At 36.2% G+C, this 20623-nt stretch overlaps 1 protein-coding gene across 1 annotated transcript in view; it reads left to right on the top strand.

Moving 5' to 3' along the window:
- COL19A1 (collagen type XIX alpha 1 chain) overlaps window positions 1-20623 on the top strand; it is a 345794-nt gene extending 325171 nt beyond the window's left edge. Inside the window, exons 50-52 of the mRNA XM_019417657.2 lie at window positions 5736-5864; window positions 12755-12832; window positions 13010-20623. Coding sequence (XP_019273202.2) covers window positions 5736-5864; window positions 12755-12832; window positions 13010-13137 — 335 coding nt within the window. The 3' untranslated portion in view covers window positions 13138-20623. The remainder of the gene's footprint in view (window positions 1-5735; window positions 5865-12754; window positions 12833-13009) is intronic.

Raw genomic sequence — 20623 nt, 5'->3', positions numbered from 1 at the left:
GAAAGCTTTCTCTATAAAAGCAAAGACTAATCTTCACATGTTACAACAGTTACTGTTAAGCAGCATGCGTCTGCCTCCCTCTTAGTCCTTTCACAAGACAGTGGGCTCAGTGGCAGCTAGCGTTTGTCTCTTCCCCATTCACCCCTGCACATCTACAGCCTCAGGGGCAATTCCCTCTCTGCCCAGAAAGTCATAGACTGTCTCTGGTGGCTCAAGGGAGTCCTCCAGAGATCCTGCTCTCCCACTTTATAATCCTGTCAGTAGAGGACCACACTGGAGCCTCTAGTGAAGCCTAGACCAAAACCCAAAACTTGGGCTCTCCTCATGGAGCTTTCTAGCTCCCTTCAGAGATTCCCAGGTGGCCCCCTCCCACAGACTTCACACTTTGGGCTATTCCCCAGGCCACCAAGCCCTCCTGCAGCCTCCTGATGCCCCAACTTAAACATACCCATGGTGTTTTCCTACCAACCCCAAGCCCAGGTTTCTGGTGGATCATAACACACAAGTATATGCCCAATCTAAAATCAGATTCAATTCCCTATGGCAAATCCTTTTGCAAGTAAGATGACAGCACAGAGTGGAGGAAGATGCTGTGTGTCTCAACTTAGCTTTTTTTTTTTTTTTTTTTTTTTTTTTGGCTTTATGAGGACTTTGCAGCTACCCACACAAATTAGGATCTTGTCAGATATGAGAAACTTTATTCCTACTATGACACCACCCTGTTATACTTGGGCATTTACATCAACACACAGGAAGAATTTGCCTACCTGTGCAGGAATGTGCACACACATCTGGCTCTCTTGGTTTGTATTTCTACTTCCAAATCCAATATCCAGGAAAGCCCCTTTACCTGTGTTTTCTCCATTTTCCAAATATTTATTTCCTATATATATGTGTGCATAGGTATGAATATGTATTAATCCTGTTCTGTTTCAAGTGTAACATCTTCTCGTGCATCTCAACAAGTAAGATCCTAATTTATATATGTGTATGTATATACATCCTATAGATATACACATCATCTGATAGATACACATCTTGAAAATATAAATATATCTTTTTAAATATTTTCCACAGCATAGTCTCTATGTCTTTCAATTTGCTTCTTTCCACTTCCTTGTTTGGGACTATTGTTCAGCTTATAAGATTTCCTTAGTGCCAGTAATCCTTGGTTGTCTGCTCATACAAAAGAGTACATTCTGAAACCCTAATTGAAAGTTATAAGTGAATGGTGGGGCTTGCCAACCATGAGCCTCACTGTAGGATAGGCTAACTGAGCTTTTTAATTGAGAGACCTTCTATTTCATTGTCTTTAAGTCTTTCCTCTTAGCCCAGCTGGATTCCCCAGAGGAAATACTTCCATTTCCTGCCCGGCTGTCAGCATTTGGAGAGCAAAGTAGAAGAATAAGGGTAGGACCTCAGCACTGAGCATATAAATGCTCATTTATTCTTCTTGTTTTCAGTTACCTTCAGCTTTTTCCTAAGTTTGAGGAGGAACAACTACCTAGCTGTATAGAGAAAGGAATTTCTAAGACTACTTCTTAAACAGGCTTTCAGCTAATTCTTATTTTAGTTCCCCTCCTTTACCACACCTTCAGATGTAACTTGTGTTGCCAATTCTTGAGCCTCTTAAGGATTTTGTGATTTAAAACAGGTTTTTTCTCAGTTTCTAGCATAAAGATTTGGTTTTCTTGAGTCCGCTAATGCATCTGTCACTCAGCTATCTAGTTCTCGGCCTCCAAAATTTTGTTGTGCTGTCTTCTTTCATATATTCCCCATTCTTGTGCTTTTACATCTTTAAAAAATGTCTTCCTATTGCTTTACAGGGATTCACGTGCATGTGTTTGTGTTTCATCCACCGTCTTTACCCACAATAACATTTCAATGCAACATGCTTCCAAAAGTAGCAAAGGATTAGGCCAGAAATAAATGTAGCAGTAACAACCTTTGGGTTATGATAAACCACAAAATGAATAAGAATCCACCAAATGATACTGTGGAACTAACAGTTAAAATGAAACTAGAAAGTAATTATTTAAGATATGAAAGGAAATTACTCTCCTGATATTTTTTGCCCCTTAGGAGAAAACTGTATCTAATTTTGGTTTCCACATTTAAGAGAAGTATGGAAAAGCCCTGAAATAGTAAAGCCAAAAAGTGATTTACAAAACAGATTACCAAGTCTATGAGTAAAAGTTATTTAACCTGAAGGCTAAGAGGTAACAATATGATCAAGTAGATGACTGATTTCCCAAGGGAAATATTAACTACTTTCTGTTTTTATAATAGAATTACAAAAGAAAGTAAGTTGAAGCTGTACAAGAAAATGGGCAATTAAACATTTGAGTGGGCATCAGAAAAAAAACGATGAATTTCTGGTTCAAAATATTTACAGATTCTGTCTGTGAAATAGAAGGTAGACATGGGCCAGATGACGTCTGAATGACCCTTCACTCTCCCCATAATATAGTTTACCAACACATTAATATTAATGTCTGCATTATGTTGATGAGCCCATTCTTTGAGAAAGGCAAGTCATCGGTCTTTGTTAGAGTGACTGCTCTAGGTTTGCATTGGCAGATAGAATATGTGTTTGGTTTACGTAAGCTCCTATCTGAATTCTTCAATTTCCTGCCTCGTTAGAAAGCATACCCAAAAACAGTTTAATTGGGGGCGCCTGGGTGGCGCAGTCGGTTAAGCGTCCGACTTCAGCCAGGTCACGATCTCGCGGTCCGTGAGTTCGAGCCCCGCGTCAGGCTCCGGGCTGATGGCTCGGAGCCTGGAGCCTGTTTCCGATTCTGTGTCTCCCTCTCTCTCTGCCCCTCCCCCGTTCATGCTCTGTCTCTCTCTGTCCCAAAAATAAATAAAAAACGTTGAAAAAAAAAAAAAACAGTTTAATTGACCAAAGATCGCTGAAAACAGAAGAAAGGCAATTAAGAGTACAGGTCTTAACAATTTATTTAGAGGCTCAAAAACATATTATTTTAAATTATAGGGCATTAGGATAAGGTTCAGAAGAAGTAATTATCATTTTGCTAAATGACTATTTCTTAGTGTATCTTAAACCTAGATAATTCACAGCTAGAAGTAACTATTTAAAAGAATTCTGTTTTACTAAAAATATTAAAAACCACCTAAAGCAAATTACTTGTAAATTCAATTCAGACATTAAAGAGGAAAAAAACTAGTACTGTGAATATTTGTGTTTAGACATTGAAGGTATTCAAGGAGATATGTCTCAAATTAAGAAAAATTGTACTGATGGGGCACCTGGGTGGCTCAGTTGGTTAAGTGTCCAACTTTGGCTCAGGTCATGATCTCATAGTTTTTAATCTAGTTATGTTTTTAGTCTAGTTATGCTTATATTCTATATGTTAAATGTAAGATATATAAAACATAAACAAACCAAGCAAATTTAAATAAAGAATCCAATGATAGATTGTATTTATAATGGGCTTTGGATTAATTTGCATTAATGATTTCACTAAAATTAATTTCTAAGGTAGTAAAATATTGACTATGGTTTTGAGGAAAAACTGAACTGGTGGCCTATGTGGGATTTATAACTAAGAAGTCAATAATAATAAGTGCAATCTTGGAATGATTATTCAAAAAAGCAATTCTGAGAAGGAATGTCTTATATTACAGAACAAGTTTTAGTCATAAAATAAAGTTTATCAGCAAATAATCTTTATAGCATATGGGGCTTATAAAACATGAATAGTAGTTGGTATAGGATGAGACTCTCTTTCAGGCTTTCTTTGGGATTCCTGAACAAGAACACTGAATGCAGAAAGTATAAAATACCCAATACAGGGCTCTGCTTACAGAGGATGTTTAATTAATGTAATTAATTATTTGTCTTGTTTAGGAATTTATTTTAGGGTGAAAATTCTTATTTATATTTTTGCATTTCCATTTTCTTTGAACTTCCTCGGTTTCCAGATCCTTTCAATTTCATGAGTTATTGGTACCCTGATGTTCTGTAACAACTCACTTTTATGCAAAGTATTATTGACTTATTAATAAGTGTCTAAGTATAGTATTAATAATTGCATGACACCTGTGCCACCCATAATGATACTTCCATTATAGGAAGTACTCACCTACTTCCTAAGGTGACTGAACTCACCTTATAGAAGCCCCTTTAATCAGTCCTCACTTCCCTCTCTGGATTCTTCCTTTAGGACCTAGATCAGCAGTGTTCACTCACCAAACAGTTCCAGGAAGTTTGGTGAATGAACAAAAGGGCAGATGACAATATGTCCCTTGAGAAGGTAGCATTGCTTTTTGGGGAAGTATTCAATTCATAAAGGTCATATCACTCAACACCTACAAAAGATTTTGTTATTTTTATTGACATTTCTAAATGTTCTGGATAATTTGTCAACCCCTCATAACTTGTGTGTCTTAGTTTCAGTGTTTTCTTCAGGTTCACAGAAATGTATAGAAATTTTTTATTGTTTTTACTCTGTCTACAAATGGAATTTAGTGAGACCATGCTCATCTGTACCTTTTTTTTCCCTTGGCCCAATTAGCATACTGCCTACTAAAATCATGACTGAATAATGGGACTAACTGGAAATCAAACCAGAAAAAAAAGGATAATATTGAGGGTATATAATAGACATTTTTTTTAAACAGACAAATTTTAGTTGTTGACAAAGTACAATATTTTCCCAGTATAGAAATTAAACAGTGAAATCATAGTGAACATGGAGCCAATGACCATTTTTTTCTGTACAAATCTATTAATAATGCAGTTTTATTCAAGGATATAAAGTGTCACATATCCTATGAATTATCTCTTACTGCATAAGAAAATACCTCAAAACTTCAGTAGCTTAAGACAACTGACATTTATAATCTCACATTTTCTGTGGGTCAGGGACTTGAAGGTTGTTTAATTTTGTGGTTCTGGCTCAGAGTCTATAATGAAGCTCCAGTTAGGATGTCAGCCAGGGCTGCAGTCATCTGAAGGCTTGACTGGGGCCGGAAGGTCCACTTCCAAGTTCACTCATGTGGATGTTGGCAGGTGGCCTCAGTTCTTCCCAAGTGGGAGTCTGTATGGGACTTCTTAAATGCCCTCACAACAGAGCACCTGGCTTTCCCCAGAGTGAGCAGTCTCACTCTGAGCAATCCAAGAGAGAAAGCAGCCAGGAAACCATGGTGCCTTTTGTGACTTAATTTCCCTACTTGCATACTGTCAATTCTGCTTTCCTCTACTCATTTGAAATGGAAAGTAACTCCAGCGCAGACTCAAGAATAGGCAGAGCCTAATTCCATTTGGAAAAGAATGTCAGGAATTCATAAACATATTTTAAATGACCACATACATTTACAACATTGCTGGAAAGTGACTTAAATTTATTATTAAAACCATCTTTTAATATAAACCTAAAATTCTAGCCACAAGTCATTACCAAAGGTTAATTAGATTCCAAGCTAGTGTTTTGTCCAATAGACTTGCTACATCTCTGAAGCACTGAAAATTCTCAGACCGTCTGATCGGCACAGGTGGTCTTCATATATATTCAGACAACTTTGTACAATCCAGTTTGTTTGACCAATCAACAAAACAACTCTCAGCAGTCAGGCCAGTTAGTAAATTAGATGCACTTAAATTGAAAACCCAATAAGATTGTTTTTTGTTGAATTTCACGTAAAAAAATGAAAAATTTTGATGTAAAAATATTTCTATTACATGCTGTATTTTTTTTCTTTCATAAATGAAGAGAGGATGGCTGTGTTCCTATCTCAGCTCAAGCTGCCAGCAGCAATGTTGGCTGCTCAAGCTCATGGGAGGCCTGGTCCACCAGGAAAGGATGGATTACCTGGGCCACCAGGAGACCCTGGACCTCAAGGTAAGTTTTCAGATATAATATTTATTTACCAGCTTTTTAAAGCTCAGTAGTTAGAAAATGTTAATCACACTTAAAGCAAAAATATATGTGTATCTATCTATCTATATAATATATATTATATATATACATTACACAAACATAGGTAATGATTAAATATAGACTATTTTGTTAATATTTGACATTCTAGAAGTCAATTTTTAACTATTACTATGTCAAGCTTAAAACTGACTAATAATTACCTGCTAATCTAAATGTATTTTGATAATAATATTTGTTATAAGAATAACACCAACAGTGTGGGCTTATATATCATTATTTTGTGGGAATCAGCATTGTTTATGCCTCCCTATTGATGTAAGTTGGACAACAACAAGAATCATCGTAGTATCTTGAAGAAACTGAGGAAAGGGTCTTACAAGATGCTACTGTAAGTAATGATTTAGGTCCAAGTAAAATTTTGAGAAACGTTAGAATCCTTCTTCATATGGTTTCTAGAAGTTTTTAAAGCAAAACTTCACTAAATTGGCAAAAAATTATTGTTCTGCTGATGACAGCTTGACCGAAGACATGATTTTGAACACAGCTTGACTAAAGCTCGCAAGGCCATTTTCTATAAATATGGTTAGCAATTGGCAGAGAGGCCAAATCGGCCCTGTTTAGGGGATCCGCAATTCTGATAAGGAAATTTTAAATCCAGTGAGTACATACCATGAAAGATAAAACCAGGGAAACTCTTCTTCCTGTGTTACCATGGAGGAGCTCAATGATCCTTGAAATAATCAGAAGTTTGTGTAAAGGAGAAAACAGAGGTGAACATCAAAACTACATAGGAATACAGTCCAAAATACTATATATGCAGAGAATTCTTTTTCTTTCAGTAGTTCACTGTCCTTCCTACTGCTTCTCTGTAACATGAGCCTGGTTTTCCTTAGGAAGTGCCCAAGTGATTGACAGGCCCCTCCGCCCCTAAAAGAACAATAACTATATCTCTAATCACAGGGTCTGTTAGAGTCTTACCCTTCAGTCACAGCTGACAAGGCTTTTGGTTTACTTAGCACAGTGTAAAACAACAGTAGCATCATTCTAGTTCTCCTAAACTAAACAGAATATTCTACCTTTCCCTTAGATCATAGAGAGTTTTGGCCAATAATTGGAAGAATATGTATAGAATCAGGTGTAGCCTTCTGTGTGTACATGGTTGTGTGGTGGGTATTTTCTTACCTTTCATTAGTTGGGTCTGTTCTGAAGTCACAGTCTATGAACCTGGAGCAAAGAGCTTGAAAGCCCATCTAAAGATGGGTGATGTTTCAAGCCACGTGATGGATAAGAACTGTTAACACCAATAGCAGAAAAAATATGGACTGCTGTTTCAAACAGCTGTAGTTTGAGAGGACAAGAACATAGAAAAATCTGAATTATCGAGGAAAATAGTTCAGGAACTGGAGTCACCTATCCACACAAATACCTGTGTCCAGGCTCCCTCCCCACGGGAAGGCCCATCTGGAAGACTCAGAAGCAATGCAAAGTCAGCCATGTCAGTGAAGCTTTTGGAAAAAGACTTCTATTCACCAATCTACTTACCTTCCCTTTGGCAGAAGATTTCTGTGGGATCTATTTTGCTTAAGAAATCTTCTAGACTACTTCTACTCCTGATAAGGCTTTTGGATGCAATGCTTGAATTGAAAGGACTTCCCCACATGATTTCCAACTTTTTTAAAACCAGCATTTAGTCAAATTGACAAAACTTGTGCTCGTCCCTGAGCACATATACCTAAAATTGACAAAACTTGGTGTCCCACTGTGGAGCTTCTGGTAACAGACAAGATCTTTGTAACTCAGGTGCCTCTTCAACTTTCATATGATAGCTCCTTTTTAGTATTTGTTAAATTTGCTAGAAAGGCAGCAGAAAAATACAACTTACATAAAATGGGTTCATTTTTAAGGAATATTTGCCTATAGTCACGCTATGCTGATAAAGCCACCAAGAAATCTTGCTGCAAAAAAGAAAACAAGAGGTGCCATTTGATTTTTGGTGTCTCTCCAAGGGTTCATAAGTAATTGAAGGGTTTTTCTCTGGGAGAGAAATAGACATGAAGTGTTGAGAAGATAAAGTTCAAAGTTTTGCTCTGCCTGATTTAAAAGTTTTCTCCAAAAGAAAAGAAACAAAATGCATATAAAACTGTTACCCTAGTATCCATTGCAGGCATCAGATGCTGTTGGCTGAATTAGTCCTCTTCGTGACACACCATGACTGAGTTTGAGAAAAGAAGGAAGTGAGAAATGCAGCACAGAAAGGGAAAGAAAGTGTGGGCACCAAGCACAGCACAGCGTGTTCTGCCCACTCATGGATTCCGGTTGATGGTGGCTCTTCTGAAATTTCCAACAGACTTTTTTTTTCAGTATTTTTTTTAGGAAAGAAATCCATTTTCACTTAAAATGAAGTGGTTTGGGGGCACCTGGGTGGTTCAGTTGGTTAAGCATCTGACTCTTGATTTCAGCCCAGGTCATGGTCTCAAGTTTCATGAGATCAAGCTCCGCACAGGGCTCTGCACTGACAGTAAGGATCCCATGTAGGATTCTTTCTCTCCTTCTCTCTCTGCCTCTCCCCAGCTCATGTTGTCTTTCTCTCTCTTTCAAAAGTAAATAAACTTTTTTAAAAAAATAAATCAACTGGTTTGTATTGGAATGTGTATGTAGAATGAGTGCTTTGCCATCTCACTATTTAAAGAGCAAGACAGAAATTTAAAGGGGTCTGCCAAGTTTCCCATGTCTGTCCTGAGAGGTAGGAGACATGCAGAGAGCAATAAGAAGGTTGATGCATATGTTCAACTAGTATGTTAAGTACTCCATCCTAGTTAAAAAAAAAAAAGGGAGGTAATTCTCCTACCGTGATTCAGATAATGAAAACTTGTGGATCCTCTTTTGGTGCCCTGGTCTTCTTGCAGTGAAAATAGAAACCACCATGATTCTGAGTTGAGACACTTCATTTGCATTTTCCCTGAATCCCCAAAGAGGGTGATTGTTGACGTCTTTTTAATTCAAAAGCGTTTCCAGACAGATTTATATCTTAACCATCCCGTGGGATTCAGATGATTGCCTCCCCTCTGCGCACTGAGAGAACTTTTCTTGGTGTTCATTCCCACCTCAGATCTGTGGTGTAGGGCCTGATTGCTTGTGCACCAGGGGCGAGCAAGGATGTGCCACACTAGGATCAGAGAAGCCTGAGTGGCATGATCCAGCTGGGTTTCCATATACAAACAAGGGAGGCAAATATTCCTAACAGATCTTATCCTCCTGGGCAAGTTTTATGAGAAAGAAATTTATTTAAACTTTTTCCAAGTCCAACTGATTCTCCACCTCTGTGAAAATTCTGAAGGACAGATGCTACACTTTAAAGCCCTATTCATTTCAGAAAGAACCCCACCCAGTGAGTAGATGTGGAGTTAGCAGGAGGAAACAGATCCAGCCACTCCATGTGTCCCCCATCCATTTTGAAAAGACACTATTGGGAATGGTTGTTCTCACGTTTGAACTTTTAAAGCTTTGCTGTTATTGGTTTATAATGAAGAAAGCCTTCTGTTACTTGTCAGCCAGTGACCCACAGCATAGTTCATTTGACTGATACAGATTTGACCTTTCAGATTTTGTAGCGGTAAGGGCCTTAGGAGATGGGAGGCGTGTGTGGCAAAATCACTGAAGGGCACTGTAGTCAGTGAGTAGGCTGGGACCGAGGAGGCTGAATAGCTTGTAAGGTGTGCTGCAGGGCCCCACATGAAGAATCGTTCCCCCTGCCAAAATGTTGGAAACACTTCATGGCTCCATTTGTCCAGTACGCATACAGATGCACAGCTGGGGTTGACACAGAAATCTCTACTGAAAATACATGAAGTCTATCATCCAAACTACAACAAGCACCAGGTTTCTTGAATGACTACTATATCTAGATGCTGTAGATTAGGACACTTCTTTGTTTTCTTTTCCTACATAAGTTACAATGATATCAAACTGTTACCTGCAGTTTTATAGGCCATGAAAATACATATCCATTGACAGAGCTGCCTTTTATTTTTTTCCAAATTTCAAGAGAGGCCTGAAGGGGTAAAAAGCTTAATTCTAGAAAACAGGAAAGCTCTTATGGACTTTATTAGCATTCCTATCTGAAGTTTTGTTGTGAAATAACTATAAAGTAAGACCCTATGGCTTTAAGGCAGCCTTCATAAGAAACTAGCTTGAGACCTTATTAGGAAATATGAGAATAAAAGCTCTCATGTGCTTGTACAATTCAACAGCAGTAGTAGATAGTTACTAACCTAATGAACTGAGAGCTTTGTACAAATAAATCATTACATTTGACAGGAGAAATGTAAATGTTACCCTATTATATAAATACGCGAATTACTGTTTCTTGTTTCGTGATACTATATGCCCTGAAATCCACATGGAAAAATAAATTTTTGCATTATATTAAAATATGAAAGCTGAATTTGAATGTGTAGGTTTTAGCAGATGTGGTCTCCATTTGGAATTGTGTTACAGTCTTGTTAATACACTTCATAATTAAAAGTCATAATGTTTTTTTCTTTCTTCCTCATTTCTTTAGCCTGTGGTCTTAAGCACTTACTGAAATAACTTAAGGGTCAACTTTTCAATCTTTCGTAATAGACCAGGATGAATATACCTCATGTAACAAATGTTATTTTACTGTAGAAATATCTAAATAATGGAATTGGAAGAGTGCTTTCAAATGACCCTAACTATAAGCATTCTGCCTTGTTGTTCACACAAATTAAATGTAAGTCACTTATATAAAAGAAATTCTGGTAATATTTAAAATTTGAATATGTATCAACTTAAAATATCATGCCACATGTTCTAACCACTATTATTTCTCAAATCTAGGATTGTATTGAATATCTATAACAGTTTTCAGGTATAAACGTGTGAAAATTTCCCACTGGATGTATTTCCAATATGCATCTCAAAATATGTTCAAATTACTTACTGTTCAATTACTTACTTACTTACTTCTTTTCCACTGTTTTCACATTTATGATCTTGTGATACCTCCAAAGTCAAAAAATAATGGTGTGGGGATTACATTGCTAATATTATTTCATTTATAATGTATACACTGTATGGTCAATGAAAAATGAAGATGGTAACCCCAAAACTGATGTCTAATTCTCAAATTATGGGAAATAATTTCTTTTACATATTGCTCATAGAAAACATTAACATTTCTCCTCTTACTATATTTTGCTTTAATAGTACACCTTTACAAAAAGGCACAACTAGGTCAGGACCTACTTTTCCTACTGAGATACTCTCCTTATTATCTTTGTTGTATGTTTGCATGTTTCTGCATGACAGCTTTGTTCATTTGGGACTAAGAGTTGTCTTTAAGCTGTTGTTTAAGTATGGGAAGTTGGAAATGAAACTATTCACCATCATCATGAAACTCTTATAGCCACAAAACCTTTTCATCAAACAAAGTCTTACATGGATGCCAATATACAAAACACAGATAAAAAGTGTTTTATGCCTTTTATTTGTTTATCTATTTATTTATTTATTTATTTATTTATTTATTTATTTTACAGTTTGATCTCTCTTGTTTTAAGTACAGTTGACACAACAATGTTATGTTAGCTTCAGGTGTACAACATAGTGATTCAGCAAGTCTCTGCATTATGCTGTTCTCAGAACAAGTGTAGCTACCATCTGTCACCATATAACACTGTTACGATACCATTGACTATACTCACTATGCTGTACCTTTTATGTCTGTGACTTACTCTTTCCATAACTGGAAGCCTGTATCTCCCATTCCTGTTCACCCATCGTGCCCATTCTCCCACCCCTCCTACCACTAGCAACCATCTAGAACCTACCTCTAGAACCAGTTTGTTCTCTGCATTTATAGATCAGGTTCCACTTTTGTTTGTTTAGTTATTTATTTGTTTTGTTTCTAATATTCTACATATAAGTGAAATCATGTGGTATTTGTCTTTCTGCTTTATTAAAGCAGAGACAAGGGCTCCCAAAGGCATAAATTCCTCCGCATTCGTCTAGCTCAGGTGAGAACAAGTACAATCAAGAATAAGAATGATTTTATCTTAATATGTATACAGATCTTAGACCTAGTTCATTTTGGTTAAAGAATCTTAAATTGATGAAGTGAGCTTAGATGAATCTCTTAATGTCCTTGCTTTCTAAAGAACTACTGGGACACCTATGTTAAAACACAAGGTTGCTGTTTTAACTTTTGCTTAGAAAGCATGTAATGTTGTTACAGTAAGTAATTTGAACAAAGACCTGATTTGTCCTCTCCCGACTTCTGAGATTGATGGATTTACATATACTCGTACTCTTACTGTCATTTATTAAAATCATGAATTTTTGTTCCTTTCATTCCCTTTAATTCTTGGACTAAGCTCCACATTCTTGTTGTCATATCATCTTGTCCTCATATTAAGCAAACTCTTTCAGTACACTTCTTATATTTAGCCTGTACCTACCCCCCAGTCAGAATTCTTATTGGAAAGGTTCACGCACCTTGTCATAGCTATTTGAAAGATGATATGAGTGATTGATTTGAATTACTTAGGTATCATTTTCAGTGCCAAAAATCTCACCATCCATAGTTTGACTAGCTGGAACTTGTACAGTAGCTGCATATTTCTAAGATCCTCGTTGCCTATTGCACCTAGTCTGTTTGACTTGTAAGCCTAAAATGATTATAATGCAAAACAGATAGCCAATATGCTATTTATGTTAAGTGAAGGAACAACATAAATATTATAGACTAAGAACATGATTCTTGCACGCGCTCTGTTGCCATAGAACACTCTTACTTCTTGTGTCTCTCTTTTTATGTGTCTCTCATTTAGGCTACCGAGGACAGAAAGGAGAAAGAGGGGAGCCTGGAATTGGGCTTCCAGGGAGCCCGGGTCTTCCTGGGACTTCAGGTAATAGTGATATTATCTTCACAACACAAGCAAGCATCTAAAAACAGGAACCACACCTTCTCGCCTGTGGCCCATATATGTTGCTACAGGTGAAGTTGAATGACCCATGTTGGTTGGAGTGAGGGAGGAAGAGCCATAAGTGATCTGCATTCTGATGGGGGTCTTTTATTTCATTAGCTCCGGGTTTGCCAGGCTCACCAGGTGCCCCAGGTCCCCAGGGCCCCCCAGGACCTAGTGGAAGATGTAATCCAGAAGATTGCTTCTATCCTGTGTCTCATGCCCGTCAGCGGACAGGTGGGAAATAAACACACCTGAGGAAGACTTGGCATTGGAGCTATTGTAATACTATCAAACCCTCATGATATATGGGTGGCTTTTTTTATTTGTTTTTGGTAGGCCAGACATTAAAAACAATCGGAATCCTATTCTTATAGTAATTGGGATATCAGCATTTTTAGCTTTTCCCAAATTCATTCCATATGTTTTGCTTCACCACTGCTATGATTTTCATTCAGGATCTTCTATGAAAAACACAAGCAAATCTTGTCATTAGTTCTTCTTCTAGATGAAATTACATCTTATGATTTAGTAGGCTGATGGTGATGTACATTTTCTAGTCTCATCAACTTGTATTTTGCCTTTGATTTCTGAATTTTAAAGTTTCAGACTTAAAGTTTTCTTGGGGCTTACATTTACCATCATTGCTAAAGATTTCAACTTTTTTGACATACTGCATTGCTTCTGCTCAATGTTTTTTGACTACGTTTTGTAGCCAAAGAATACTTGTACCACCTTATATCCATCCTGCTTATGTGGAGAAATAGGTAGGCGATAAGAGCTTCACTTCATAACTCATTTTGGAAGAAACCCAGGAGGCTATTTTATCAGGGAGCCCAAAACCTACCATAGCCAACTACTGAAATGATTTTGTTAATTCTGTATAATGAGCTCAGTTCAAAGCAATCACCACTGGCATGAATACGTACTGCATGAAAAGAGGGGAACAAAGTCCAATTGTACAAGAGTTCCACAAGAAAAGCCCAACACTGCAGTCTCTTCACTGAGTTTCTCATTTGGGAAACAAAAGGCTGTTTTCCCTAAGAGGTGTTTGATGGTGAAGGCATCAAGCTGTCTTTGGTACCTTTGAAGCTAAATGGCCTAGCAGGGTCTTTGGGCCCTTGTATCCATTATCGGTTCCAACCGGATCATTCTCAGATTTTAAGACAAGAACTGGCCATCAGAACAAAGGACGGGATTTGTGGCACTTGGGAAAGAAACCCCTTGGCCTAGAGGATGATTGTGTGGTGTCTGCAGATGTGTATTGAGGAGGTGACGCCCAGAAGCTCTTATGGAGAAACTGTTCTCCAGAGGCTGCGGAAAGAGGTACAGGGCGGCAAAGGAAAGCCATGGGACCGGATATGCAAGTAGCACTCAGACCAAAGACTTAGCAGTAACTTCAGGGGAAACAACAGGCACTGTAAAGACCATGTCCTCTGACAGGGAATGACGGTACAGTGATCACCAACCCAGATACTTACTGAATGCTATTTTTATTGCCTAGCCGTCCATTATTTTGAGAGGCTGAAGACAACTGATTTTCTAAAACATTGGACATGAGGATGTTGCCGAAATCTAAGTAGTGGGTCCCACAGATGCTGTGAGCAGGATGCCCAGAGTCCTCCTGCCACAGAAATGAGGCCCCATCTCTTCAAACAGCAGTGCAGATTCCAGTTTGGCTAAAACAGGCTAGAATGGTTGCTTTTACGTGTTAATTGAAAAATGAATTTAGAAAGGTGAGCCCACTGAAATTGGAAAAACCTGTGAACGGGGTTGTGTAGGGAGGCTTTTGTTCAAATGCACCCATGATTTGAACTGGTTTTCGTTATAGATGAACGAACCGCCGGTCAGGCCCTGTCTACATGGCTGTGCGTACATACAGCCTTCTAGCTATTTCGTATCGAATTATGTTGTATATTTAAATCCCAAGTTTGTTTCTTTTATTCTCTGAGGTTATTTTATTTATTTCAAATGCTTTTAACTTTAAATTGATTTTCTTCATTTTTCTTTCCTGTGCAATACCTACAATGGTGCTGTGTTTTAGACTTACACAATTGGAATATACATTTGCATTTTCTTAGTAAAATGATACTTTATCCCTCCAAAAAATGTATACAGATCCAAAATCTGGTGCTATGTGTATATCTTGAGCTTTTAATTTGTTGAACTTTAATTTTTTGAATTTTCTAAAAGCTTACAACTCCTCTGCCGCTCCTTGATGTACTTGAATTTGTCATGAAGCTACACATTTTATATGTTTTCAAGGATTATTTTTTCACATTGATTAATAGATTGTTTATCCTTTTGCCTCTTTGCTAATCCAGAAGTACTTATTTTAGTGTTTTCATGTCTTCATGAACTTTTTTTTGCTGATGGTGATCAATGTATTTTTCTTTGTTTGAGTCTAACATATGTGTAAAAAGACTCAGTTCATTTTCTTGTTTTATAAATTCTGTTCATTTTTATTCCACAGAATATGTCATGCATCCTTTCTTACAAATTGTATATTTAGGAACCTTTCTTTCTTTAAGTTCTGTTAATGCTGAGCTGGTTTATTCCTGTTTCAAGAATTTGGATTTATTCAGGTGATTTAAGGGGTATGGGGAATGTCATGTCATATGATGCATATTACAAAGTGGAGTTCATTGATGCAAGCCCATTTTTTTTATAACTGCTGCATGACTTAATCTACCTTTGGCATAAGTAGAGAAATGGGACTGTGTCCACATGGAACGAGCCCCTCTCACCCTACCATATCATTTACCTGCCAACGCTTGTTCTTGTCTCACATGATCTGCAACCAAGAGTGACGAGAATGGCTGGGCCCAGCTAATACACCAAATGAAGTGGACATATGGCAATTGCCTAATTCCCTTAATATTAACAAAGTGGGTAATTAAGGCCTCAAAGTAGGGTGGGAAATTTCCCCCTAAATAACTTGGTGGTTGCAAACTCTCTTACATCATTATATTCCATTCCAAAGCATTTGTTATTTGTTTACTTTCAGAAGATGTCAGTAGAGTCCACAGCAGGGAAGAAGAATTACCAGATGTCCTGAATTAGCTCTTGTTTAGACTCCAGAGTAATTATAGGTCATGATGACAGTTAGTAATTAAAACTGGGTTTGCTCTATATAAGTATGTTTGGATTCCAGTGTAACATTTTATACCAAGATCAGTTAACACTTTCAGATAGAAATCTTTCTATGCAAAGAACAAGATATGATTTCAATTAATATTCATAGCCTTTGGAATCTAAAGAAAAAGGAAGGATGATTCATGAGTGTGTTCATTGTTCCTTCCTATTGAGGACATTAACTATTTTTTACTAACCATAAGAGAAACACAGCCAGTCTTAACCTTTGAAATCTTTCACCATGTGATCACAGTAATTTAATGACTTTAACCCCATATGCTTATTTCTCTATTTCATGACGTTGTTGAAATACAATTTTTGTCACTTATTGTAGAGATTAAGTAATTAAGATATGTTGTAAAAAATGTCATTTGATGTTTGGATTATAAAATATTTTTTTATGAATATGTTTTAGGAGTTAAATAAGATTTAGCTTTTCTGCAGTCTTTCTCATCTGTTGAAAACCTGTGATATACCTCCTTTTGTCCACAAGATGGTGTTTAAAGCAGTTTGAATCAGAAGAACTGAACAGACTTGCAGAAATACAAGGCTAGAAACAGTTTAGTGGACAACTAAATCAGACCCTTGCCTTTGCACTTGATTTTTTTTTACTTTTGTAAATAATTTCTTATTAATTTGTGTTTTGTTCATTTGTTTTGTTAATTTATATTCTTCCTCATTTTAAGTATCTTTATGAAGAAGGCACAATAACTTTTGACTCCTTGGCTATTTAGATTTTGTTTCTTAAGTGGATTTATATACCTGGTTAACTTGCAACTTTACTATTTGTAACTTTAGTTTGTATTCTACCCTCATATTTTAGTGATTAACATGAAAACACCTAAATACCCATCCTACTTTTTAGATAGAATACTCTCTTTTGACAGGAGTAAAAAGCATTTAGCTTATCACGAGAAGTAGACCATTTATAAACTTACACAACGTCTGAATCTCCTTATCACTCAAGGTACTTAACATTTTTTAATTTAACAATTAGAGTTGTATAATGTTTATATTTTTCTAGAAATATATCCCTATTTACAAAAGATAAGGAATGCTATTTTTCAAATTACCATTTTAATTTTCCTAAACACTAGTAATAATACCCTGAGACTGAGAATTTCTAGGTTAAATTATGTGCTCAAGTTTTTTCAGTGAATTCTCAGAATATTTTGTAGATTAGTTCATTGCTTTTGTTCTTAATTTTTTTTTCACATTGCCTGTGCTCACCTTCTTAAGACAAACAAGTGTTTATTGTTCTCGCTTCCCAATGTTCTTTTTTAGTACTTTTGTGTTAAGGGATATACTCCCTCCCCTTACCTCTATTATACCTTTTCCTCTCACAGAGACTACCCAGGCTTCTAAGAGGAGGAAATGAGGAAAAGAATTGAATTTGTATCTTTTATGCCTTGGTACTTCTAAGTGACTTAGCCCATTGAATTCATTTACTAGTTGGCTGGCAGTGGGAGCATTAATTATTTTTTTTTAATTACCAACAGACTCAGGAAACAAGACACATGGATGTCTTCAGTTTTACTGCGTGCTGTAGCTGGAGATATAATCAAACATTTTACTCGACAAAATCATGCCAGACTAACTGGTCAGTTTAAACTGAGTGAAGAACCAGTTGAGCACCGAAAAAACTCACTCAGACAAGCAGACCCAGAACAGCAAAAATTTACCTCATAGATAGGTCAGGTTTATAAAACCAAAGCTAAGTCTAAGAAAATTAAATGGAAAAACTTTCATGTTCAGATAATAGAAGACTGAGTGATACATGGTACAACTCAAGGAGTTAGCTACTTGCTTCATGAATTTGTCAAAAGTGAATTCTAATAAAGTAGGAGATTTCATTACACTTATGGGGTAGTTCAAGGAGAATTAAGTTTATCAGACGGGTGTGTGCCATTTGACCATAATAAGCTTATGGGTGTAAAGATGCTAATTAACTTACAATTTTTTTATTTTTCATTTTGCTGTATTATTTAAAGTATATTTTAGGGATAAATATTTTTCAATGTATTAATTGTATTTAATTCAGATTGTCTTATGGCATATTTTATAACTATTTATTTTTAAAATACTATTTAGGGTATATTTGTTCCCCATTTTGTTCTCTAGCTTACCTCATCCAACTATTTAAGATTTCATTTGACATATTCAAGTTAAGTGGAATGGCACCAGTTTCATTCCAAATCCCACTTGGATATAATGCTTTGAGGCCTTGATTCCTATATGTTCATGATACCTAATGAGCTTTTCGCTTATCTTAGCAATAAACGATTTGACCCTAAATCAGGGAATTCTAAGGTGCAGTTATTAACATCATTTCTACTCTTCCCCACTTCTTGTGGCTGAAGCTCCATACCTCAGCTCCATTCTGCTAGGTCTCAACCACATGGATGCCCCCAAAAAGCACTTACATACCAAGTGTGAGCCACACAGATGTCCAGGGAACCTGTAATTGAACTATTGCAGGGCTCATGTTTATACCATGGTAGAAATTATGCTTTTGTTTGTCATAAGAATCAGTGCTTAGCTCACAATAATTAAGTTTATTACCCATCTCCCTGGCAGCTCATAAAAAGCCTGGTCTAATGATTGCGAATAAGAATAATAAGCAGAAACAAGTCAGAGAGCAATCCGTCCTTTGCAGCTTTTGTCCCACAAAGTGATCTTCTCACTAAAATCACTTAAGACTCATTGATATAGAGGGGTCTGAGCAAGATAAGAAATATCACAGTTAACTTTTATGACAAATATAAGCTCTTACATCATTAGTGATAAGGCAATAGGCAATAAGTTAAATACATAGCATGTTTCCTTAACAGAGATTAATCACATCAAAATATGCCAGTGGATTTTTATGTTTGCTTAGACTGGAAAATGATTTACATAGTTCTTAACTATTCTGGCCTTCAGGTCTCCTTATGACGTAATAAATTAACCAGGTGCTCTCTAAGGAATATTCTTAAGTCTTTTCACATACACATTTTCAACCTGGAGGACAAAGACAAATTCAAATAAATGTTGAAAAGAAAGGTAGTTTCTTGAACCCAATTGCCCTCATTTGTTCTCTCTCTCTCTAGCTATTTTTAGAAAACTTAAGAGTAAGATGTAAAAGCATGTTAAGGAGAAAGTTAGCATGGGTTGCCATTTATTAAGACTAAAAATATGATCAGTGTCCTCTTTCTGATGTCTGGATCTAACAAATATGTTACACTTCCCCTAGTTAATCATTTAAAGAGCATTTGAGCATGTGTATTTATAGTCATACATTACAATGGATAACCAATTTTGATTTAATATTTACTGAATTATATGCATTTAATACTGTCATGTCCCAGATCATAAGCTCACTAAAAAAGATGAAGTACACAATTGAAAAGCATTTGTTTTACTCAGTGAAACAAAAGGACTCGACCTATATTACTGAGCACAAATATTCTTTATTAAAGATATTTAAAACCATTTATGTCCATTGCAAAATTTGTAAATGGCAAAATCACTAGTTCGCTAATTTTTTCTTATTAGTACATTTTCACTCTTTTTGTCAGTACTAACAGAAAAAAAAAGCAATTCTCTTGGTATTTGGTATAATTTTATGTATTTTTAGTGATCTTCTCCCTATTTTGGTTTATTTTAAAATTCAGGGATATTATATGTCAGAAACTGTCATAGCCAAAAAATCAAATAATAGTCAGAGGTGATCTTCAAAACTAGGGATCTATATTAGCTTATTTCAGGTGGCAAATAAATCAGATCTTACTAATGATGTTTAAGCATAGCAATATTCGTTTAGACAGATTGACATATAAAGTGCCTATAATCGAATCAATCACATAACTCATATGACTACTCATTCATATTCTTCTGCTACTCAGAAGTCACTTATCCCAAACCATGCCAGTGAATTTATGTGCTCAGTCAACCTGGAAAGTGATTTCCATAGTTCTTAACCAACCTGTCAGGTATTGGGGATGAAAATTATATCGTAATGCCATAGAAGCACTGACTAGAATTAAATCAGAAATCATTTGCCCTTGAGTAACATGCCAGTTTGCAACCAACCTTAATTATTCACAGACTCTTCTCTCGGTGAGTGCTCTAGGTGACACTTCACCCAACTTTTAAAAATATCTCAAAGAGGCTTGGAAATTTCTATTTTGCTAGAGAGAGCTATTTGGCTTAATTAAATATTTATCAACTCTAACTTTCATAGAAAGAATTTGCTGGATGCTTTTCTTTGCAATTTCTCAGACAAGTATTTACTGCTTCTGTAAACTATTTCACTTAACTGAATTTACAATGGATTGTTCCCACCATTTGGAATGTGCTAGTTTTGCATAATCTATTTGTTAAGTGGTTGTTTCCAGTATCGCTTGTGGTATCTGTGGAGCTTGTTGTACAGCCTTTTATATATCAAGTTTGTAAAACAGTTGAATGATCTGCTCTTTGAAATTTTATTTTTTAAAAATTTTCTTATGAATACAATATTATAGAACTGAGAAACGTATTTATTTGGTTATCTAATTTTTCTTTTGTTGTATTTAATTACATCACTCTGGTTAAAATAAAACAATCTTTGTGAAAAGACAA

The sequence above is a fragment of the Panthera pardus genome, unplaced genomic scaffold (assembly GCF_024362965.1).
Source record: "Panthera pardus isolate Hobbes unplaced genomic scaffold, ASM2436296v1 HiC_scaffold_17, whole genome shotgun sequence".
NCBI classification, from domain to species: domain Eukaryota; kingdom Metazoa; phylum Chordata; class Mammalia; order Carnivora; family Felidae; genus Panthera; species Panthera pardus.
This window is presented reverse-complemented; position numbering and strand designations above follow the sequence as displayed.